The sequence below is a fragment of the Arvicola amphibius genome, chromosome 10 (genome assembly GCF_903992535.2).
Source record: "Arvicola amphibius chromosome 10, mArvAmp1.2, whole genome shotgun sequence".
NCBI lineage: Eukaryota > Metazoa > Chordata > Mammalia > Rodentia > Cricetidae > Arvicola > Arvicola amphibius.
Window position 1 is genome coordinate 114,093,830 of NC_052056.1, and position 25,452 is coordinate 114,119,281.

General features: G+C 38.6%; 1 protein-coding gene and 1 pseudogene across 8 annotated transcripts in view; both read right to left on the bottom strand.

Moving 5' to 3' along the window:
- Nucleotides 1–25,068, bottom strand: part of Dnm1l (dynamin 1 like) — a 50,283-nt gene extending 25,215 nt beyond the window's left edge. For 4 of the 8 annotated variants that reach the window (XM_038345384.1, XM_038345383.1, XM_038345380.1 and 1 more), the window contains exons 1-4: nucleotides 24,851–25,068; nucleotides 5,139–5,286; nucleotides 1,303–1,341; nucleotides 83–129 (exon numbers count right to left, since the gene is read on the bottom strand). In XM_038345384.1, coding sequence (XP_038201312.1) covers nucleotides 83–129; nucleotides 1,303–1,341; nucleotides 5,139–5,286; nucleotides 24,851–24,952 — 336 coding nt within the window. In that variant the 5' untranslated portion in view covers nucleotides 24,953–25,068. The remainder of the gene's footprint in view (nucleotides 1–82; nucleotides 130–1,302; nucleotides 1,342–5,138; nucleotides 5,287–24,850) is intronic. The other 4 variants (XM_038345386.1, XM_038345385.1, XM_038345382.1 and 1 more) reach the window with 1 other exon arrangement.
- On the bottom strand, nucleotides 10,537–11,392 carry LOC119824966 (annotated as a pseudogene).
- Nucleotides 25,069–25,452: the final 384 nt, after the last annotated feature.

Consider the following 25,452-nt stretch of genomic DNA (forward strand, 5'->3'; position numbering starts at 1 on the left):
AGCCAGTAAGAAACTATATTCCCTACTATCCTACAAAATGTTACTTTCTATATGTTATTTCTTTATATTCTTGAGTGATTACCTTGTTTTTGGTGTGAAGAAATTTACCCCATTCTTCTGCTTCAACTCCTAGAGAAAGAAAAACTCATTTCTTAGAGACTGGAAATTGGGTTTTATAGTTAGGAATTTAAAACTAACACAGTGAACTGCTTTTCACTGACAACAAAATACCAATTATCTCAATTTTAAGACTGATAAATAAATACACATTTACATTTTTTTAAAGCCCAGCAGAGACTACAATGGCAGGCCTAACTTCAAGTAGAGTTGCCTGCAAGTCCTCCCAGCATTTGAAATCTAGTTCTTACAAACTATTCATTTCCTATTGGTTTGTGATTAAGATAACTCATCATTTCTTTCAACAATTTTATACAAGAAAGCAGTTTATCCAATGAAAAATTTGAAGAACTATAGGAAGAAAAATTAAGAATCCCAAAGAATAATGCAAAAGCAAATCATACATAACAAATGTGTACGTAACATTAACGTTTAAAATATGCATGCAACATAAGAATGAAATAAGCTAATTTTCCCATTTAAAAAAATCTTTGTCTTTTATTTGGTTTTCTGTTGGCTATATACTAAGCTCTCAGTGACAGCGCATTAGCTGCTTGCAGTGCACACTGTCAAGGTGACTGCTCTCAAGGCCAATGAATGATATGAATAAAAACAGAAATACATATGCACTGTAAGGACCCGGCATCCTGCTAGTTTCTAGTCAGTCCACTCCTCTTGACATCTACCCAAGCACAGCTATTCTACTCCCACCAAATTCAGAAGCTTAAAATAGCTTAATGATTAAAATATTTAATGCATAAGAGTCACCTGAAATAAGATATTCTCATAAATATTTATTTAGATCTTTGTTGGACTAGACATAAAACCAGATCCTACGTGAAGCTTAGGACCGTCTTCCAAGAAGGCTCTTTGAAGGAGCAGACTAATGGAAATCTCAGAACTCACAGAGGCAGTATCACATACCACAGGGTTATTTTTAATTTAATTAGCCATAAAAAAGTTTCACTGTCTTCATGATTATGTTTTTGTAAAAATTAAGGTAAATTCACCAAAAAAGCTTGCATGTTAATGCAATGCCAAAACACTAACAAGAACCTCTAAAACCTGCAGTCAATGTGGACAGGCAAATAAAATGGAAGGAAAACAAATGCGCACAGCCTGGAAGGGTACATAGCACACATGCACGCAGTCTGGAAGAGGAGGGCTAAAAACAAATGGGTAAACCTTTAGAAAGGTGTCTTGAGTTTTTCCATGTAGCAGGGTCTGTAGTTAAAGAGAAATAGCACAAAGTAATTTTAGTGCTTATCCCTAAAACTTTAAACTTCTAAAACACTTAAATGTGTAGAAACATGATTACATTTCAAATGCACAAAAGCATTTAATTATTCAAAACTTAAGAGAATTGTAGGAACAAATACATTTTTATGTACTATAAGCAAAGCACAGTGTATGTAATGCTTTGACTTTTTAAGGATTTTAGTAAACAAATTTTCATTATAATTATGTTATTGTTGCTAATTCTAAATGTATTAAAATTATTTTACTCTCAAAAAGTTTGCCTGAGCTATTTAAAAGCCTACTGCAGGAAAAGATAAAGTGTCTGGTTTAAAAGAGCACAGGAGATATGACAAGCACATCCTCTGAACCCATCAAAATTAGTAAATAAATGCAATTAGCCTATTTGCTAAAAATGACTGTTTCTGAGGGTATTTTCTTTGTGTTTAGCAAACACCACAAAATATTAGGTCTTCAAATTTATGAACTCAATCCAACAGGATCTACTATCACAATTCTTGCACTTCCTGTTAATTATATTCACTAAATACAAAGTATTTTAGCCAGTTTTCATAGACCTCAGGTTAATATTACTCGGTTTCATCTTACAATACACTGTTCTTAACACATTATTGATAACTGAGGCTCTCTTATGTATAAAACCTCAAGAAGTTTTTATAGCTTTTATACCCAGTATGAAAGGGAATTTTTTAATGCAAGAGATGTGTTTATGTGTGTAAAGCTAAAAAGAACACTGACATCTGGAGGGAACCTGAACAAAAGAAGAGTAATCTTGGGAACTCGGGCCCATGGCAACAGTGGCACAGTTCGTGCCTAATTCTGAATCAACCTTCCTGCAAAGTCCACTGAACAGAGAATCTGTGAGGCTGTACCCTTCATGACTTTAAACTAATAAAAAGTAAATAAACAAAAGCAGATTTGTAAAATAAAATAAAAAACCATATACAAAAAAGTCTTGGGTTTGTTTTTATCTTTTTGAGGGCTTTTTTTCCCTTTTCTTCTTTTTTTTTTGTGATGCTTTCTTCACAACTATTTTCTCTCACTGTTCATGTTTTTTAAAACCAAACTGTATGTTGATCTGCTCCCTTAGCTCTTAATTTCTACAAGGTCAGAATGATTTGGTAAGCCTAAACTCCTTTTCCAAAGCAGAAAATGGCTTTGATAAGAAGGTAAGAATAGCCAGCAAGGTGGCTCAGGAGGTAAAAGCCTAATTTCCAGAGTTTAATCCCCAGGACCCACATGGTGGACAGATATAACCAATTCCCCCAAGTTGTCCAATGACTGGGGCACACTTACAAGAACAAACACATACCACATCTACACACATATTCACACATAAATAGAAATAGAAATAATAGTTAAAAAGAGCTTTTCTTTTTTAAAAAAAGCCAAGAATTATAGTAAAATAAGAATGAAATTTAATACTCAAATTCGTATTTTATACTCTAAAGTAGCAAAACATAAAGGAAGGGTGGAACACAGTACACATTTTTCTTTACATGTAAGGAAATGCACATATATAACAGGGACTAAGCTCAGGAGTAATATATTTGCAGATAAAAAAGTGCAGTTCTGCCGGGCGGTGGTGGCGCACGCCTTTAATCCCAGCACTGGGGAGGCAGAGGCAGGCAGATCTCTGAGTTCGAGACCAGCCTGGTCTACAAGAGCTAGTTCCAGGACAGGCTCTAGAAATTACAGGGAAACCCTGTCTCGAAAAACCAAAAAAAAAAAAAAGTGCAGTTCTACTGGCCTGCCCACACATCAACAAAACATGCTGGACATATAAGCAAAATGACACCAAGGAACTGACATAATAAAACTTGATTTGAGAAAACATGACATCTACAAATAGTCTCTGATAGACAAACTGCCCTTTCAAAATGGCTGAGGGAAAAAAAAGGTGACCTAGAGTCACATACTTTCTGAAATTCTTGTTTTAAGTTATTAGGTAATGTGTCTGATGGAATTGGTAAGGATGAAATTCCGAAAATTTTATTCTAGATATTTGAGGCTAAGCCACAGGTTCGTCAAGAATGATTAAACTCAAGGTTCAAACTTTAAATAATCTGGGCATAGTTGTGCATGTCTGTATTAAGAGGATCACTGCAAATGATAAGCCACCTGGTTTACACAGTAAATTATAAGTCAGTAAGGGCTATGTAGCAAAACTTTGTCTCAAAGTAAAATAAATAAAACAAAAAACTTTAATAATAAACACTGAAATAAAAAATAAATACTAGTTTATCAAGAAAATACCTAGCAATTAAAAAGTTTCCTATTTAGCTGACAGTCAATTTTAAAATATACTTACTAATATCAACAAGCTTATTAACTTTCTTCAGTTATTTTGGAGTCCCTGTTTTAAAGTCATAGTAGATGCTCAAGACAGGGTTCTCCCCTACTTTAATAAAATTAGAGTCATCACTACAATGTATTCTAAGATAAACGAAGGGGAGAGAAAACCAGAAGTCACAGTAGCACCCACCTCAGGGCAGAAGATCAACAATGAGTCTGAACTGAGGATAAACCTCTCCAGCTGGCGCTCTGCACAAACACCGTGGGCAAGGCAGAGCACAACCACAATGTGAGGACACAAGTCTAAGTCAGATCCTGAGCTGAAAAGGATCACTGGGTGTATACTTTCAACCTTTTCAAATCTCACTAATATGATTAATATGATGCATAGATGTACCATCAACAATTTAAAATTTCTTAACAGCCGGGCGGTGGTGGCGCACGCCTTTAATCCCAGCACTCGGGAGGCAGAGGCAGGCGGATCTCTGTGAGTTCGAGACCAGCCTGGTCTACAAGAGCTAGTTCCAGGACAGGCTCCAAAGCCACAGAGAAACCCTGTCTCGAAAAAACAAAAAAAAAAAAAAAAAAAAAAAAAAATTTCTTAACAGAGAACAATTCTTAAAATACCTTAATTTCTAAAGATCCAGCTATATACAATTATGACTATACTCATACTCTGGTCTTACTATTCATATATGCTATTTAAAAAAAACATCATGCCAGCACTCAGGAGGCAGAGGCAGGTGGATCTCTGTGAGTTCGAGGCCAGCCTGGTCTACAGAGGCATTTCTAGAACAGCCAGGGCTACAAAGAGAAACCCTGTCTCGAGAAAACAAAATAAAACAAAACAAAAAAAGTACAAGTATTACATGCTATAGAGGTGAACCTTACTATTTAAGAAGAATAAAAAGTAGTAATACTTCAAACATTTAATCTCTTCTTATAGTTGGACATGGCAACATTTGTAATGTAGGTACTGAGGGAGATGCAGGAGGATTGAGGGTCTCAAGTTTGAAGTAACCCTTAGATTCTGAAGATAATTCAGACTACCCTGTCTCACAAAACCAAGACATTTTTCTATAAGTAATAGATAGCCCTTCTCTTAAGACTAAAGGAAAGTATAATCAATATTAGTGAGCACATGATGAGCCCAAAAAATGGCAAGTAAAATAGGAACTTTTTTTACTTTAAGTAACTGATTTCTATTTAAAGACAGTTTACTAAGCTGAGTTATTCAAAAGGGACTATTACCAAAAACTGTTCAGCATTTCAAATCAATAAAAACTGTTTTATATAAAAGATTAATACCACTCCACAAGATTTCTGATTTTGCTATAGCCACTATTTCCAATTTACTAGCCAACTTTTTACTTGAAATTCATTATCTTAAAAATAGACAAAAAGAATAACATTTTAAAATAATTTAAAAGAATATCAATTTAAAATAATATTCCAGTTCTGAAATTTACCATTTTCTTCTCCAGTTGTTTTCCGTTTATCTTCTGGGGAAACATGGACCAGCTGCAGAATGAGGGGTCTCCGGGTGACCACACCAGTCCCTCTGGGAAGAAGGTCCCTCCCCACGAGGCTTTCCAGCACCGAGCTCTTCCCACTGCTCTGAAAACAAAACACACAAGAGCAAACTAAATGAGCTCTCTAAACAGATTCTACTAACAAAGCAACACACACAAGCCAAACAACTCAAATTCAGAGAAAACAAAAGCCCACACTTAAAATACATAAAAAACAGCCCCTCGCTCCAAATTATTCTACTTTTTGACACTCTCTTAACCAAATCTTAAAGCCTATATGCTATAGGTACTATTGATACATAACTATTTCACTTTAAATAGGACATTATTAACTATATTTTTAATGTAGTGAGCAGGCATTAAATTCTCTGTTTAGCTTTTGTCAACTTGCCATAAGCCAAAGTTGTTTGGAGGAAGAAACCTTAAAGGAGAAAATACTCCAATCTGATTGCCTATAGGTGAGTCTGTAGGCCATTCTCTTGATTAATTATTGATGGGGAGTGCAAAGCTCCCTGGAACAGTGCCACCCTTAGGCAGGTAGTCGTGGGTTGCATAAGAAAGCGTGTTGAGTGAGCTACAGGGAGCAAGCCAGAAGGCAGTGTTCTCCCACCATTGCTGCTCCCGGTCCGTGCTCTAGCTTCCCGCTCTGACTTCTTTCAGTGAGGGAATATGACTTGCAGGCTGTAAGATTAAATAAACCCTTTCCCCTAAATTGTGTTTTTCACAGCAATAGAAACCCTAACTAAGAGTTGATCCATGATGAGAATACTTGTAACCCGATATCACCCTCTCTATTACTCTCCAATCCCTCTACTGAAGCAACGGTCCTTGTTTACTTTCCTAGTTTCTGAAGTAACTACAGGCTATGCTACTTAGAGCTGAAGATTTGGTGCTAGCCTTTCTAGAGAAAGAATATGTGGCATTTGTATTTCTTGGCCTGGGGTTACCTCACCAAAAAAAAAAAAAAAAAAAAAGTGTGTGTATATATACACACATATCTATCCATTTACCTGCAAAGTTCATGATTTCATTTTTCTTTACAGCTAAATCCCACTCCACAGAGTATATGTACGACAATTTCATTCCTCGGTTGTACAATATTTAAATTGTTTTCCTTTCCTAAGTACTATGAATAAGGAGGCAATAAACATGGCTGAACAAGGACCTGTGGAGTATAATGTCGAGTCTGCTAGGCATATGCTAAGAAGTGGTATAGCTGGATCATATGGTAGGTTTATTTTTAGATTTTGAGAATTCTCCAAACTTATTTCCACAGTGGCTAAACCAGTCTGCAATCTCACCAACAATGAATGAAGACCCGTCAATCTTGTATCCCCCTTTATTATCTGTTGTTATAATTCTGCTGAGCTTCCCTGTTCAACCTGGGTACCATCCTATCCTGTTCTTTAAAAGACAAGCTCCGCCCACGCCCAATTCCCCCCTCCCACCAAGACAAGCTGAAAGCTGATTTCAGTCCTGCCCTCCCCCTTTGTCTGTCCTTCTTCCCCCTTCTCTCCTCCCCCCTCTCCATAATCCCTCTACCCTTATACCCTTCCCAATACCCACTAACTAAACTCTATACCCAAGCGCTCTCTGCATGGAGTATCTGTCTCCCACCCATCATGGGACCTGCCAGGGTCGCACCGGCATACATCAGTTGTTCCACTCTGACTGGGGGTGAGATGAAATCTAAAAGTTGTTTTGACTTTCATTTCTCTAATTACTAGGAACAATGAACATTTTTCGAGATTTTTTTTAGCCATTTTTTCTTCTTTTGAGAACTCTCTATTCGGGTTTCAGGCCCAATTTCAGAATAAATTTGTTTTTTGTTTATTTTTTTATTATTCTTTATATATTCTGGGTATTAATCCTCTGTCAGATGTATACTTAGCAAAGAGTCTCTCCCAGAAGTGGGCTTCCTCTTCAAACACCTGACTGTTTCTTTAGCTGTGCAGAAGCGTTTTAGTTTCATGAGGTCTCACCTGTCAATTGTTGGCCTTAATTCTTGGGCAAATGGAGTCCCATTCAGGAAGTCCTTTCCTGTATCTGCATCATGTAGGGCATGGCCTATGTTTTCTTCTAGCAGTTTCTGTGTTTTAGGTTCCAGGTTTAGGTCTTTGGTTTATTTGAAGTTAATTTTTGTGCAAGGTGATAGACATGGGTCTAATTTTATTTTTCTGTATGTGGAATCATTTCCCAGTATCATATTTTGAAGATGTTTTCATTTTTCCAGCATATGTTGTTGGCATCTTTGTTAAATGCTAAGTGGCTAGAATTATACTCATGTGTGTTTTTAATTTTGTCCCAATTTGGTGTAAATGTCTAGTTTTGTGCCAATATTAAATTGTTTTTACTACTATGGCTCTGTAATATATGTTAAGATTTAGAATTGTGATCCCTCCAACATTGTAGGGCTTTGTTGTTTGTTGTTGTTTGCTCAGGATTATTTTAGTTATCTTGGGTCTTTGGTGGTTCTGTATGAATTTTACGATAGTTTTATCTAGTTCTGCTAAGAATGAGATGAAGATTACACTGAATCTATAAATAACTTTTGGTAGAATGGTCATTTTTGTTTGTTTGTATTGTTTTTCTAGACAGGGTTTCTCTGTGTAACAGTCCTGCTGTCCTGGAAAGTGCTTTGTAGACCAGGCTGGCCTTGAACTCACTGAGATCCACCTGCCTCTGCCTCCCAAGTTCATTTTACAATGTTAATTCTACTAAACCATTGAGTATGGGATATCTTTCCATTTTTTTAGTGTCTTTTTCTATTTCTTCAAAGGTTTAAAGTTTTCATTATAGAGGCCCTTAATTCCTTGGTTAGGTTTATTATTTGAGGCTCTTGTGTTCATGTGATGTAGGTGTGTCTTCTATCTATCTGATGATTTCATTGGTTAATTAATAAAGAAACTGCTTGGCCTATAGGTCAGAACATAGGTGGGTGGAGTAGACAGAACAGAATGCTGGGAAAGAGGGAAGTTAGCCAGATGTCTCAAGCAGTCGCCATGACTCTCCTCTCTGAGATGGGTGCAGGCTAGAATCTTCCCGGTAAGCCACCCCTCGTGGTGCTACACAGATTACTAAAATTGGGTTAAGCAAGAGATGTGAGAATTAGCTAAAGGAGGCTGGAACCAATGGGCCAGGCAGTGTTTAAATGAATACAGTTTGTGTGTTGTTATTTTAGGGCATAAGCTAGCCAGGAGGCTGGGAGCGGGGAGGCGGGAACGCAGCCCGCCACTCACATCACTACATTCATGACTTCCTTGGTATGTTTGTTGATGGTATACAGAAAAGCTATTGATGAATACAAGCTAATTTTCTATCCTGCCATGTTGCTGAATTTGTTTATGGCTTCTATAAGTTTTCTCAGAATTTTTGAGATCGCTAATCTATCGTATCATCTGCAAACAAGGATACTTTGATTTCTTCTTTCCCTACCTATATCCCTTCAATTTCTTTCTCTTGCCTTATTGTTCAACTACTATTTGAGGCACAGTATTGAAAAGGAGTGGACATAGTGGATATCCTTGTTCTGTTCCTGACTTTGGATTGCTTCAAGCCTCTCTCCATTTAGAAGACGTTGGCTGTAGTTTTTCACATGGGGCTTTTACTGAGTTCCCTGTAGCCCTACATTCTCTAGGGCTTTTATCATGACGGCATGTTGAATTTTCTCAAAGGCTATTTCTGTATCTTTTGAAGGTGATCATGTGATTTTTGTCTTTTAGTACATGTTTGTGATTTCCTTTTTTACTTGCAAGTGTTCACTATCCCTGCATTTCAGGGAAAAAGCTATATATTCAGGTATATGGTCTTTTCGAAGTATCTCTGCATCCTGCTTGCAATTTTTTTTTTTTTTTTTTTTTTTTTTTTTTGGTTTTTCGAGACAGGGTTTCTCTGCAGCTTTTTTAGAGCCTGTCCTGGAGCTAGCTCTTGTAGACCAGGCTGGTCTCGAACTCACAGAGATCCGCCTGCCCCTGCCTCCCGAGTGCTGGGATTAAAGGCGTGCGCCACCACCGCCCGGCTCGCAATTATTTTATTATGCATTTTTAGTATATGTTTCTCAGGAATATGGCCTGCCGTTTTACTGTTCAATCTTTATGTGGTTTGGGTGTTAGAGTGATACCAGCTTTGTAGGAGGAATTTGGGAGTTCTTCTGTTTCTATTCTGAATAGTTTAAGAAATAAAACTATTGGCTGTGTTGTTTTTGAAAGTCTGGTAGAATTCTGCTATGAATCCATCTGGCCCTAGTTCTAGCCTTAAAAAAAAAAAAAAAAGCTGGTTAGTTTTTTTTATTACTATGTCAATCTCTTCATTTGTTATGGGCTGTTGACTTCTTAGTTTCAGTGAATTCAATGAATCTAGAAAATCAACCCTTTCATTTAGATTTCCCAGTTCCATAGAGTGCAGGTTTTTAAAATATTTCCATAATACTCTGAATTTCCTTAGTGTCGGTTATTGGTTAGTTAAGCTAAAGGTTGGTGAATTTTGTTCCTCTTCACAAAGAACCAGCTTAGTTTGAGTGTTTGTATTTTTTTGCTTCAATTTCATTGACTTCAACTCTGATTTTATTATTTCTTGCTTTTGAATGGGTTTAATTTGTTTGTATTTTTCTAAATTTTTTTGTGTTGTTTCATTAAGCCAATTATTTGCGCTCCTGTTGTGGAATATTAATTTAAAATATGTTACATTTGTTTGTGCTGTGAAATATTTACTTAATGATGGAAAGATGCATTGCATTCTTTTATGTTGCATTTGTTTAACTCTGTGAAGCTGTGTTACTTTGCCTGTCTAAAACACCTGATTGGTTTAATAAAGAGCTGAATGGCTGATAGCCAGGCAGGAGAAAGGATAGGTGGGGCTGGCAGGCAGAGAGAAAAAAAAGGAGAAATCTGGGAAGGAAAGATGGAGGAGCATGAGAAAAGGAGGACTCCAGAGACGAGCCACCTAGTTACACAGCAAGACACGGACTAAGAAGTAAAGAAAGGTAAAAGCCCAGAGGCAAAAGATAAACGGGATAATTTAAGTTAAGAAAAGGCTAGAAATAAGGCAAACCAACACTGGGCATCCATTTTTTTTTTTTTTAAAAAAAAAAAAGGCCTCCTTGTATGTATTTATTCGGGAACTACACACTTTCCAAATAGGGCTGCTTTCTGTTTGCCACGGGGCTGCTGTCGTTTCATTTTTATTTAGTTTCAGGAAGTTTTTTTTATTTCTTTCTTGATTTCATCTTTGATTTAATCATCATTTAGAAAGTAGTACTTTAATCTCTATGAATCTGCTATTTACTAGACTTTTTTTTGACAGCTTGTAGGAACTTTATTTTCCTTCCACCTTTTTCCCTTTGCTCAGGTGTCTGCAGAGGAGCTCAGGACCACTCAGTGGTGGCTCCAACCCACTCTGTGGCCTGCGCTGTGGGAGCTGCTGACCAATCCTCAGTGGCTGGCTGGGCACTCCAGTCTTCAGTAGGGAACTGCCGGATGGGCACCGAGGGCACCTGCACACCCTCAGACCAGTCAGCCACCTCTGGCTGAGCAGCAGTGAACTCAGGAGCTGGTGCAGTCCATTCGCCCTGAAATTCCTCCTTGGTCACGGCCTTCTCAGCAGCAGCCTGTTCTTCCTTCTCAATCTCTTCTGGGTCTCTGTAGAAGTAAAGATCAGGCATAACCTCCCATGGGTGCTCACGGGAGATAGTGCCACGCATGCGGAGTACTTCCCGGGCCAGCATCCACCACATCAGGCCCACCAAGTGAGCTCCCTTGTTGTTGCACGGGATGGCGATGTCCACGTAGCGCAGAGGTGGGCAGGTTCACGTAAGAAGCCTCTGTGAGGGGCTGGTGGTCAGCCCTGGGCCGTGGCTCTCTGAAGGCTGCCTGGATCTGGTTAGTAAAGGTCCCTGGGGTGAAACGGCCAGCAATCGGAGTGGCTCCAGTGGCGGCAGCAAACTTCAGCACGGCTCTCTGCCCAGTGTTCCTGGAGGAGATGACGCTGACATCAGCAGGGTTCTCAATGGCAACAATAGCCCGAGCTGCAAGCAACAGCTTCTCCCAAGTCCTCTTCAGATTGATGATGTAAATGCCATCGCTTTTCCTTTTGTAGATGTACTGCTCCATCTGAAAGTCGAGGTCGGTGCCACCTAAGTAGGTGCCTGCAGCGAGGAATTTGAGGACATCCTCCTCCTTCATCTGCAGGACATTAAGTTACGGGAACCAAGAACAACGCCGTATGGACCCGTCCCGGGGCAACGCGGAAAGCTTTACTAGACTTTTTTCCTGTAAATTTTAAGTTTTATTGCATTATGTTCAGATAGGACATAAGGAGTGCTTTCAAACTTTTAAAATTTATATTTATTTGTCTTGGTCTAAAGTAGACCAACATGTGGCCTTCCATGTGCTTTCATGTGCTACTGAGTAGAATATGTATTCTTTGGTGTTTGAATAGAATATTATGTAGATGTCTTTAAAGTCCGTTTGATGTACAGTGTCAATTAATTCTCACATTTCTACCTATTTTATACCCAGATGACTGGTCTATTGGAGAAACTGAGGTGCTGAAGTCATTTACTATAAGTGTATTGATGCTACTCTATGTCATTAAGTCCAGCAGCATACTATTTATTTATTTATTTTAGTTTCTCAAGGCAGGATTTCTCTGTATAGCTGTGGCTGTCCTGGAACTCACTTATGCACACCAGGCTGACCTTGAACTCACGGAGATCCACCTGCCTCTGCCTCCCCAAGAGCTGAGATTAAAGGCATGCACCTCGATTACTGGGGCCAGTAGTACATTTTTAATAAAATTGGACATTCCTGAGTTTGATGCATATATCTTTAAGATAGTAATTTCTTCTTGGCTAACTGTTCTCTTGGTTAGAATGGGATGTCCCTCTTTATCTCTTCTGATTAGTTTCAGTTTGAAGTCCCTTTTTGTTTTATTTTAGCTTATAGTTAAGATACAGCATAAAGGGAAGTTCAGACAGAAATTCAAGGCAGGAATTGAAGCAGAAGCAATGTAGAAACACTGCTTACTGTCTTGCCTCTCGTGGCTTCCTCAGCCCACTTATATAACCCAGGATCACCTGCCCAGGGATGGCACCATCGCCAATGAGTTGGGCCCTCCTACATCAATCATTAAGAAAATGTCCTACAGACTTTCCCAGATGATATGGGAAGTCCTTATCTATGTGTTGCTTTTATTGGTGAATGAATAAATCTGTTTTGAACAGTGGCTTAGCAGAATAGGACAAGGCAGAAATTTCAAGCAGACAGAGGAGTAGAGAGTAGGAGGAGTCACAGAGATGCCATGGAGCCGCCAGAGGGGAAAGACAGGAGCTGCCAGTTGGAACCTTGCCAGTAGGTCACCAACCTTGTGGTAAAATATGAAATAATGGAAGTGGATTAATTCTAGTTTATGTGATTGGCCAAGCAGTGACTTAAATAATATAGTTTTTTGTGTGATTATTTCGGGAGTCTGGGCAGCCGGGAAATGAACAAGCAGCCTCTTACTACACCCAGAGGCCAATTTTAGGTAAGTATATTCTCAATCCCTCTTTCCCTAGGTTTGTGTTGACAAAAAACAAAACAAAACCCCAACACATGATTATTTAAATTGATGCAATCTGCATGGGTGCACATAGACTCCAGTAACTTATTAGCTCCTTAGACGTACTTCACTTAAGCTGCTACATTAAGAGCATACAGATTTTAAGCACTGTTAGCCTGTGTAAATAAGACGGAGCCAAACTACTTTCAGTTTGCTATGAACTCTGCTACTTCAATACATGGTCATTAACAGTTTGCTTAAATTTGCATGCCTTCTTGCTCAAGGGCTTTCTGAGTTTTTCAAATGCAATGTTTTATCCTTACTGGTTTATAGTAAGACTCTTTATTCATACCAAACTTTCGCTTTTTGGTTGTGACTATGTTCCAAGTTTTTGATTTGAAATTTACAATGCTACAAAAAAGTTCCACAGATATTCTTCATATACTTTAACACAAATTCAGCATTTATTACATTTTGTCTTTTGCACTGTACACACATTTCCTCTAGCTGTCCCATGTGAGTTAATCACAGGCATCATGGCATTGTGGAGGACCCAGCAAGCGTCATGGCAGACAGGGAAACAATCAGTGAGAATGAAAACTTGGTTTAGCCTGACTTAGTTGGTTTGGATCAAATTAGAAAGTCTGATGCCAGATGGTTTTACTGTCAGCATATTTAAATACAGTACAAGCTGGAAAACAGTTTCCAGGCAACAGTCACTCCAGTTCCAGGTGCACAATAAAATGTAAGGCATGATTACTTAGAAACTGCTTTGCAATGTACATGTGGTCATGAAGACGGGTTCTATAGCTTAAAGACCTAGGACCGAGTGTGGTCTCTGACTGACATAGCCAAAAAGAAATGGAGGAATTTCTAGATTGATCCAAATCACCAAAGTTAAACAAAGAGATCATCCACCTAAACAGACCCGTAAGAAATGAGACAAAATGGCAAAACGAACAACTAAATCCAAACACACAAGCCTAGATGAATTTTACCAGACTTTTAAACAAGATTTATAGTGAATACTTCTTAAATTATTAAAATAAAGGAAAAAAAAAAGAGAGAAGTACTTCTAATTCCGTAATGAAGCCAGTATCATCCTAATACCCACACCTGGTAGAGACACAACAAAGAAAGAAAACTACACATCAATATCCCTGATAAACATCAATTCAGAAATCTGGAATAATATACTGGCAAGCCAAATACAAGTATACATTAAAAAAGAAAGAAAAAAAATATCCAACATGACCAAAATGGCTTTATCCAGGAGATACAGGGAAAGTTCAACACACACCAAGTCAATAATTTAATAAAATAAATGAACCTAAAGACAAAAATCAATTACCATCTCAATAGATCCAGAAAGGGCTTTGTCAAAATCTAATATGCCCTTATGATCAAAGTCCTAGAAAAGACTGGAGGGAACATAATGAAGGCTATAGATGACAAACCCACAGCCAACATTTACCCTATATGGTAGCAGGGATCAAAGCAATCATACTGAAATCAGTAACCAGACAGTGCTATCCACTATTCCTATTCCAGAAAACACCAGTTTGCGCAATAAGGCAAGAGACAGAAATTAAAAATTATCCCTATCTTCAGATGATATACCATACATAAGAGACAAAAGTCCCTCCAGAATTTTTTTTTAACCAAGTGACAGGATACAGAATCAACTTACAAAAACCAATTATTTGTCTACACATCAACAACAAATACCCTATGAAAGCACAGACATATCCCCATTCACAATAGCCTCAAAAGAAAAATATCTAAGAAATAACCAAGTAAAAAAGACCTATACAATGAAACCTTTAAGCCTCTAAAGAAACTGAAGACCCTAGAAAATAGAACCCTCCCAAGCTCATGTTATATAATTCACATAGAATTAATATTGCAAAATGACTATTATGCAAAAATATATTCAATGCAATATCAAGCAAATCCCCTCTTAGTCTTCATAGAAATAGAAAAAAATTATAAAATGTATATGAAACCACACAATATCCCAAATAATCAAAACAATCCTGAGCAAAATTTCTAGAGGGATGATCATTCCAGATTACAAAATATATTATAGAGCCTAAGTAATAAAAACATTATGGTAATGGAACAAAACATACATGTAGACCAACAAAGAAAACATATATAAGGACATGTAACTATAGCCATCTTCTGATATTTGACAAAGATGCAAAAACATAGACTGGAGAAAAAACAGCATCTTCAAGAAATGGTACTAAGAAAACTGACATCCACATGTAGAAAATCAAAATGAGGTCCATATCTATCACCTTGCACAAAAACTACTTGAAATTGATCAAAGACCTAAATGTGAATTCCAAAATGCCAAAACTGCTAAAAGAAAACATGAGTAGTACCCTACAGGATACAGGCATAAAAAACGAGTTCTAGATTTGCCTAAGAATTAAGACCAGCAATTGACAATTGAAACCTCACTGCCCTAATTACACTGTAAAAAAGAAAACACATATATGGTTTTGCAAGCACATTGAAGGCAACTAGTAACAAAGGGAACAGTAGCTAAGCACTCCAGGCCCATTAAGGCAAGCATTATTTTACATTCATAGGGTTTTTTTTTGTTTGTTTGTTTCTTTTTAAAGAGTCCAGTTAACTATCTACCAAGTTTGAAACACATTTCTTGTTATGTCAAAACATACAGACCAAACAATACATGTCTATGAGTTTCTGGTCCTTCTTTTCTTCTCTAGATTTGAAAATGTATGTAAAATTAGCTTCTTCAACAACTGGCCACATTAAGAGGTTGTTTTCTGCTGGTGGACTTATAACTACACTCACGCCTTTTCCAGAAAGTCTGTAGGACAGCTATCATACAAAAAGCCCTAAAAGGACAATGTTACAGCTGACATGCTGACAATAGGTCTTACTGCAACTCTTTCATCTCCACCTCCAAAGCCGACCTCCAAAATGACCAGATGTCATGATCATTCTGTAGCTCCTTAAGAATTATATGGTAACGACACTTACTGTGCTTTCAACTCAATCTGAGATAAGCTCTTTCACTGAAAATGTTTGTACCAGTTTCGGCCCTTTTCACTAATAACTAACATTAGTTCATCCACGACACATTAACCAAGGCTGAGTCCGTCACTTTTTTATTGAGACAGGGTCTCACTATGTACTCCTGGCTGGCCCTGAACTCAAGAGATCCTCCTGCTGCTGCCTCCCGAGTGCCAGGATCAAAGATGTGTGCCACCATGCCCACTTATTCAACTTTTTAATCCCTAAGTTTATATTTTTCATTATATACAACAGACTCTTAAACTCCTGCTATTAATGTAACTGGGTAACGACCCATTCTTTTTCATTTTATTTAGAATAAATTTATAGAAATACTTTCCTTAATATCTTTTGCTTAAATATTTCCCATAGAATTCTTAGAAATATTCAATTTATCAGTTACACTGACATGCTTTTTTCCTTACAGCTACAACACTCTACCTAAGAACAAAACAAAACCCATAACATTAACATACTCTTTTTACACCGAATAACTAATGCACATACAGCTCAAAATATTAACATGTCAACTCCCACAGTCCAGGCTTTCTAAAATGTTATACTAGCAGCCATTAGTAAAGAATTTTTACTGACTATACGATTCTGGATCATAAGAGATTCAGATATTTGTTAAGACCAAATTTATATCTACAAAAACTCCCACTCCACAGAGCTGGAGGCATAACTCACATTTACACTGTGCATTTGGCAAGTACAAAGCCCTGGGTTCAAGCCTCAAGGTCCTAAGAACAGAGCCCCACCCCACTTTTCCAGAAAAGCATAATACAACCCTGAGTCTACAAACAAGCAGTCTAATTAACTCCATACAAGTAAGAGATAGAAACAAGCCATTGTGACAGAGTAGAATCCAACTGTAGAAAAGCAGACCAAGAGCAACAACAACAAAAAAATCAGAGACATGACTCAACGCACCAGTACAAGTAATCCTCAGTAGGATTAATAATGGATATAGTAGACTGCCCATCAAAAGTTAAGCAATGGGCTGGTTCAAGGTGCTGAAAGAAAAACTATCAATCAGAGTGGTGCTACCTATCATTCCAGCACTCATGCAGTTGATTCAGGATTGATAATTCAAAGTCAGACTGAACTACAGAATTATATTTGACTCAAAGAGATTTCATCCTGTCAAAATCCAAACAATCTTAGTTACAAAAATGGGAAAGCTAATACTAAAATTCACATGGATTGTTAATGGGCCCCAAATAACCAAACAATGTAGAATAAGAGCAAAGTAATCAAAGAAGTGTAATAAGGACCTAAGAGTATACATATGGAATAAACCCATACATCTATGGTTAACTGATTTTGAAAGATGCCGATACTATGCAATGAACAGAAGACTAACTCCTAAGCAAATGGTGCTAAGTAAATAGGCATATATAAAAAATAAAGTTGGGCCCCCATCACAGACAAAATTTTTCTGAAAACAGGTTAAAAACCTATGCAAGCTAAATAGGTAAGCTAAAAACATTAGAAGAAAACACAATAAACCTCTATGTCTTGGAATTTAGCAACACGTTAAGTCTATCCAACAAAGAAAAAGATAATTTTATCAAGATCAAAAACTTCTGTGCATTGAAGAACATTAGTCAGTGTGAAATGGCAATCTCCTGAGGAGAAGAAAGTATTTACAAGCATATTGGTAAGGCCCTAGTATCCAACTTATAAAGAACTCTAGCAATTCAACAGTAAAAGGACAACTCCAACAAGCACATTAACATGTTTTGGATTATTAGGCACTAAGGAAAGGCAAAGCCAACCTACAATGACACAGTGTGCACACATTATTAGGATGGTTCAAAGGCAGATAAATACTGATGAAGACAGAAATACTGATGAGTCCTCCTATACTGTTAGTGGCAATATTTATTTATTTATTGTTTTTTATTTTATTTTTTTCAAGACAGAGTTTCACTGTAGTTTTAGAGCCTGACCTGGATCTAGCTCTTGTAGACCAGGCTGACCTCAAACTCACAGAGATCCACCTGCCTCTGCCTCCCGAGTGCTGGGATTAAGGGTGTATGTCACCACCACCCGGCTAGTGGCAATTTTTAAATGGTGCAGCCACCGTAGACGTTTTATGGCCTATAGTTTCAATCCTAGCTATTCATGAAGAACTGAGAACTGACCTGTACATAAATGGTCAGAGCAACACTATTAAGAGCAGCAGAAACAGCCCAAGCATCCATCAAGGGATGAATGAATAAACAAAAGGTCTTTTATCCATATACTAAAATGTTATTTAACCTTTAGAAGGAATGAAATACTGGTACATACTACAACATGAAAAAAAACCTATACTAAGTGGAAGAAGTCAGACATAAATTATATACTGTATTCTATTACCATACAATATTCAGAATAAGTAAATCAAGAGAATAAAGTAGAATATAACAGAATAAAGTAGAACAACAAACAGAATAAAGTAGAACAACATAAACAAAATAAAGTAGAACAATATAAAGAGAATAAAGTAGAACAACATAAAGAGAAATGGGGAGTGACTAAGGACTAGAGTTTTCTTTTATAGTACAATGTTCTGGAGACAGGTGGCATATTTATATTAAGAATGTGCTAACTTGGGCTGGAGAAATAGCTCAGAGGTTAAGAGCATTGACTGCTCTTCCAAAGGTCCTGAGTTCAATTCCCAGTAGCCACATGGCGGCTCACAACCATCTGTAATGAGATCCCCATGACCTCTTCTTACATTGTATATGTAATAAATGAATACATCTTTTTTAAAAAAGAAAAAGAATGTGCTGTCACTGAACTGTCTTTACAATGATTAATTTGAGCACAGTAAAGTGAAACCCCAGTAATCCCAAACTCAGGAGTCAGAGGCAGATGTACAACCATAAAGTTCTAGGTCAGCCTGTACTAAACAGCAAGACCTTGTCTCAGAAACACAAAACAAAATAAAGCAAAACAACTTAAACATAATTGCTGTTATTTGAACCAACAAATCTATTCCTAGAATCAAGGGAACTGAAGGCATTGTCCACACAAAGATTGGCAAATAAATATTTACAGCAAAATTATTTATACTAGCAAAAACATAGTAACAACCAGTGTCTTTCAAGGATATTCTATCTATACTAATACATACTACAAAATGTATACTACTTAAAAGGCATGCTGTGGATAAATAAGCTACAGCAAATCTATAGAAGAGTATTATTCAACCAAAAAGCGGGGGGGTGGGGGGGAGATAGAGAAGAGGAAAAAAAAAGCAGGTTGAGTTCTTTTATCTGAAATGCTTGGGTCAAAAATGAAGCATTTCAGATTTGGGAGTCTTAGAATTGTAGAATATTGCATGTGTATATGAGGTATCTTACGAGATGAGATACAAATCTAGACACAGTTCATGCATGCTTCATGTTTATCAATACATTAATGTGCCTGCAGTTTTCGTCAAGATCTATGTTTATTTATATGTATAGTGTATATGTGTATGAGTGATGCCATGTGTGCAGGTAGCCGCTGAAGCCAGAGAGAAGCTGCTGGGTCCTCTAGAGCTGGAGTTATAGGCAGCTGTGAGACACCTGTTGTGCAAAAACAGCACTCTTAACCGCTCTTTAACTTGTGTGTATACTTTAACCACAATCTACTTGTCACAAGGCAAAACATGGAATTTTATACTTGTGGCATCATAGCACTAAAATTGTTGGATACTGGAGCACTTGAGACCGTTTTGCAGTAAAGATACTCAACTTACACTAATATACACCACGACAGGCATTCTGGGATAGTGAAACTAAACACAAAAGACCATATCATAGAACTCTCTATATATGAAATGTCTACACCAGGCAAACCTATAGACAAAAGGTAGATTAATGCTTATCAGGATTTAGGGGGAAGGTAAGATGAAAGAGTGGATCCTTAATGAGTAAAGGTTTCTTTATGGGACAATAAAAAGGTTCTAGTTTGCTTTATTCTGCTGTGATAAAAGACAATGACCAACAGCAACTTGAGGAGTAAAGGGCTTATTTCATGTTATAGGTTATAGTCCATCATGAAGACAAGTCAGAGCAGGAAATCAAAGCAGGATCCTAGAGGTAGGAACTGTAGCAGAAACCATGGAAGGAAACTGCTTACTGGCTTGCTCAGCACGCTCCCTAAGCTTGCTTTTTATAGAGCACAGGACCACCTGCCTAGGAGCAGCACCACCTACAATGGCTGGGACTTCCCACATGCTTATGTCAAGAAACTAGCCAGCACTGCAAAGTTAGGAATAAAACTAGCGATAACTTCACAACTCCGTCCATGTCTACTCCACAGTCACCAAATGTGTACTTCACTATGACTTTATGGTGTATAAATACTTCAGTTTTCTAAAGGACAAACCTTTTCTTTTCTGGGTTTTTTGTTTTTTTTTTTTTTTTGGAGACAGGGTTTCTCTGTGTAACAGCCCTTGCTGATCTGGAACTCATTCTGTAGACCAGGCTGGCTTCAAACTCACAGAGATCCACCTGCCTCTCCCCAAGTGCTAGGATTAACGGTATATGTCACCAATGCCTGGCTAAATGTTAAACTTTTTAAAGTTAGTTTACAAACTGATTGAGAAAATCCTTCTAGATCGTCCTAAGCATTGAAGGAGTGCTGAAGTGACTGAAATAAAAGGCAAAGGAAAATGTACCACAAGCGACACTAAGCCACAGCCTCAGGCTGCTGCCATCTGCACTGGAATGTCAGCACGAAACAGTGGAGGTTTGGCTTATACACCTACAGGGCTGCTCTTCCTGATTCTCAACTTAAAAAATAGTGATTAAATGTCCCACGCTGAGACACAGAACTTGTTTTAAATCTTACCTTCTCTGCCTGCAAAGTACAACATGGTCTAAAAAGTATCAATCTTTTCTCTCCCCTGATATAGATATGAATAATTTGCATTGGTATAGATTTTAAAGTCAATTTTGTTATATGTATATGTATTTCTGATCTTGATTAAGGTATTGTGATTGTGTAGTTTATTTAAAAATGTAATGTATAATTAGGAAATATAGCTTGTTAATGGATAATCATCAATAATAGTCAAGCTTGTAGTCATGTTAGATTTTCTAGATGTACACAGATATATTTCAGATAGACATTCTTCATATCTTTCAAAGACTACAGAACATGGCATTTAATGTTTTAATAACTTAGGGCTTTTCATGACAATGAGACACGTCTGCTCCTGGCAACACCAGCTACTTCAAGAGGAAGATGGGCATCGAAGAGGCTCCTTATAGAGTTGGTTAGCCATTTGGGCAAGAAACTGCTCTTGCCTGGACTGTTGCATAAACTGGACACAAAGAACCCGCAGAAAGAGGGCTGCTGAACTTGCCTAAAGGTGAGATGGTCTTTCGGGGTTCCTGATTCGTGAAATAGTCTGCAAGACGTTCTGCAGGACACAGCAGAAAGTGACTAAACTGTCTTTGGAATTTCCTGCTTCATGGAAAAGTCTCCTGAATACTATGGACCTGAAGGCCGAAGATAGATGCCCCAACGGTACAGAGGAACTTTGGGTGACTGTCCAGGCAGCGAGTGGTCTCTGTCATTTCTAGAGTTTGAAAGTTACATATTTCTTGTTTATTTAGGTAGTATTATATCCTTCTGGAGTCTTTGATGGAGTTGAAGAATAAATAGATAGTTATAGCTTTCCTTAGTTATGATAAAAGATAAAATAGATCTAAATATTGTAACTGTAATTCTTGCTTGATAACTGTTTTGTTATATGTAATTTTACTATGTTAAAGTTAAAGCCTTTCTTTTTTGTTTAAACAGAAAAAGGGGAAATGATGGAGGACTTTCATTGGTTACTTAATAAAGAAACTGCCTAGGCCCTTTAAGAGACAGAAAATTAGGTAGGCGGAGTAAACAGAACAGAATGCTGGGTAGAAGGCAATGGGGGAGACGCTTCAGGCAGTCGCCATGCCTCTCCTCTCCCAGATGGATGCAGGTTAAGATCTCTCCTGGTAAGCGACCACCTCGTGGTGCTACACAGATTACTAAATATGGGTTAAAGCAAGATATAAGAATTAACCAATAAGAGGCTGAAACTAATGGGCCAGGCAGTGTTTAAAAGAATACAGTTTGCGTGTAATTATTTTGGGCAAAGCTAGCCAGGTGGCGGGACACAACCCCGCCGTTCCTTCTACACTCCCCATTTGCTTTTCTTTCCATGCAGACTATCTCAGGAATTAGAAAGTATTAGCTAAGTAATAAAGAATAAGCGGCTGGTACCTCTAAACACAATTCTCTCTCCCCAACTCCTTTAACTCCCAACCCCAGGGAGTCAGATGTTAAAATTATGTGCATAACATAAGCAGTCAAGATCCAGTGTGCTTATGAGTTGATCAAGAATGCCACCCAGGTGCTACCTGTGGTGGCACAGGCCTTCTATCCCAATACTCAGGAGGCAGAGGCAGGCAGATCTCTGAGTGGAAGGCCAGCCTGGTCTACATGGTGAGTTCTAGGCCAGCCAGAGATATATAGGAAGATCCGACCTCAAAACAAACAAGAAAATAAAATGAATGTCACCCAAATCAGTATTATTGAATGGCACTGTGCTCGTAAACTCAGAAAACCCCAAATTATTCTTTTTCCAATACTATGTGTTTTAAAATTCAAAAATTCACTAAAAACTTTTCTGTTAAGAATATATGAGCCAGATTTTATCAGAATCTCATGTCACCTTGCTCACTTCAGATTTATAAAATCAAAACATCTAGGAATAGGATCCAGGAAATTTGTATTCAACATGATTTTTCATACACTTATTTGAGAATCACTCAACAGAAAGGAACCGGCAGGAATTTAATTGGAAAGACAGAGATTCTTCCTGTCTTTACAAAAACAGAAAATAAAGTAGAGTCTCGCTATGTATGTGCATGTCTGGAACTCACTGTACTACTCCATTAAATAAGAATATGAACTATGTGCTTTATTGTTCTACATCATCAGAATAAAAAGGGAAAGATGATTCAGTGCTAAACATGGGGGAAACTAAAGTTTCTAAACTCTACTTCTCTTGTACCTGAATAAAAAATGAACAAAAATTTAGATACACTAAGGAACTGGACAGAGGGAAAAAAAAACAAACTGTCAAGTCAAAAATTAATCCTTTGAAAATTTCTAGTATTAACACGGAGAAGCAGCATGTAAGTATCACCACTGGGATGAATTCCCAAGGCCTTCCGGCCCATCTACTGAAGAAAAGCCACCTTGATTTTAAATTCTTTAAACTGATTCACCATTTCTCTGATTCTTTTACTGATGCATAGTGAAAGTGAGTTAGAAAATCTCTTTAAAGTCCACATGAAGTTTCTGCTCTGAAGATACGTAACAATTCTCAATTAGCACGAAAAAAAATATGTCATGTTTTCTAATTTTATTTACAAAAACTACTTTTAAAAAAAATAAAAAAAAAAAAAGTCCCACTCTCTCAGGGCTTTAGAGATGCCTCAGTGGTTACCCGCACTAGTTGCTCTTGCAGAGGCCCCAAGTTCAATTCCCAGCATGCATATGGCAGCTCATAGCCATTTGCATAGCCAGTTCCAGGGGATCAGCTGCCTCCTTCTGGTTTCCAAAGAGCAAGCATGAGATGATAATACACATGCTGACAAACCATACACGTAACATTAAAAAAAAAAAAAAAAAAAAAAACAACTTAGAAATAGAGGGAGGGGAAACTGTAATGCCGACATGTAAAATTAAGTATCTCATTACAATGAGCAATACTGTATCATTGGAAATCTTTAGAGACCTACTAAATGGTCTTAGTAAACAAAATGCTAAAACAAAAATATTGTTTGTGGTATACTCAAAGGCTGAACTGATATCCTCAAATGTTAAAGCTGGAATATGCAGACACGACTGACAGAATAGAATCTATACTAACCCTGTTAAGAGACCAAGCAAATGGTCCAAAAGTTATTTCTACTGCTTTAACCATTTAAAGCCCAAATAAATAACAATAAGCTGCAGGAGTGTTTGAAGTATGTGGATATCCTCTGATCTATTTCTTCTCGTAATATTTATGCACTTTTCCCTAGCACTGCACCCCATGGAATATGGAGAAATCATCACCTCAGAAGAGAACACTATTAACAAACGGAAGCACTTAAAAATCTGTATTATTAAGAGGCTGGAGAGATGGCCTGAGGTTAAGAGCAAAGGCTGCTCTTCCAGAAGACCCGGATTCGATTCCCTGAACCCACAAGGCAGCTTAGTAACCGTCTGTAACTCCACTTCCAGCACCAGGCGAAACGTTCACACACATAAAATTAAAAAAATAAAAACATAAATCTGGGAGTGGTGGCTTGTCCGTCAAGGGAGCTGCGGCAGCTGGACTGCACGTTTCAGCCAATTCAGGCTACATGGGGAATTCTTAGCCACCTTGAAATACAGAGCAGGACCTGTCTCTACTCCCCCACCCCCAAAGTTCTGTTATTCCTTTTCAGCCCAAAGCAAGCGGTTAAAAAAAGGGGGTGGGGGTGGGTAGAGACAGAGACTCACATATCTCCGTTACTCTAGATATTTATTTCTTCAACACTCTTTTCACGTAAAAAACAACAACAACAACAACAACAAAAAACTGGCTCATCTACAGTACCCCACGTGAAAAGGCCAGAGAATCTTATGCCAAATTTGGGTCACAGCCAGAAAACTATAAACACCAAAGTCATGGAGTGGTACAAAACAAACTTGGTGCTCCTGCCTAACCTCAGAACTCCAACTCCACACGGGATTGTCTTTAATCTCGCGACGCTGTAACGCTCCGGGGCCACCGTCTAGCTTGCTGCCCCTCGGCCCCACGGCAAGCCGAGGCGACCGCGTCCTCAGCTGCCGGAAGGAAGCGACCGCGGCTCAAACGCCCGCCCGCGTCCCCCGAGTGCCCTTGGGCCAAGCCGCGCCCGGCCGCAGGCTGCAGGGCCACTCGGCCCGCTGAGCGCCCGACACCCGTGGGGAGCACCGGGCGGCCGGGCGGCCTCCTTCCCGCTGACACCCGCAGGCTCTCGGCCCGGCCAGGCCTCGCCATCGCGGCCTCACCTCACCTGCGTTCCCACCACGACGATCTGCGGCAGCTGGATGATGTCGGCGCCCACCGTGTTGAAGACGTCCTGCAGCTTATTGATGACCGGGATTAGCGCCTCCATGGCTCGGAAAACACGGTACCCCGACCCAGCAAGCCACTGCAATGAATGGGGACGCGGCCCACGGCCCCGCTTGCTTCCTCTTCTCCTCCGCCCTCCCCTCGGGAGCCCGCACCCATTGGGCCGGGCCGCCGCCTCCCAGCCTGCTCCCGGCAGGCCATGCGTCACGCCGGCGGTGGGGCGCAACGTCTGCCGGGAGATGTAGTTCGGGCTGAGTGGAACGCGGAGGCCTATTCCAGAAACTTTCAGATTTCGACCTTCCGGAGCGAGGAGAAGGAGGCTGCAACAACGAATTTGCCTCTACTCTAGTCAAAACATTAGGGAACAGCTGGAAGAAAAATGGTTGTTAAAGTGTTAAGTATGAATATGCCTACGGGAGTCGGAGCACACATCTGTAATCCTGCCCAGGGATACTTAGGCAAGCGGATCACTAAGTCTCCACTACATAGTGAAATCCTGTTTCTAAAAGAAGAAAATATGGGAATCTATTGATTAACCAATGT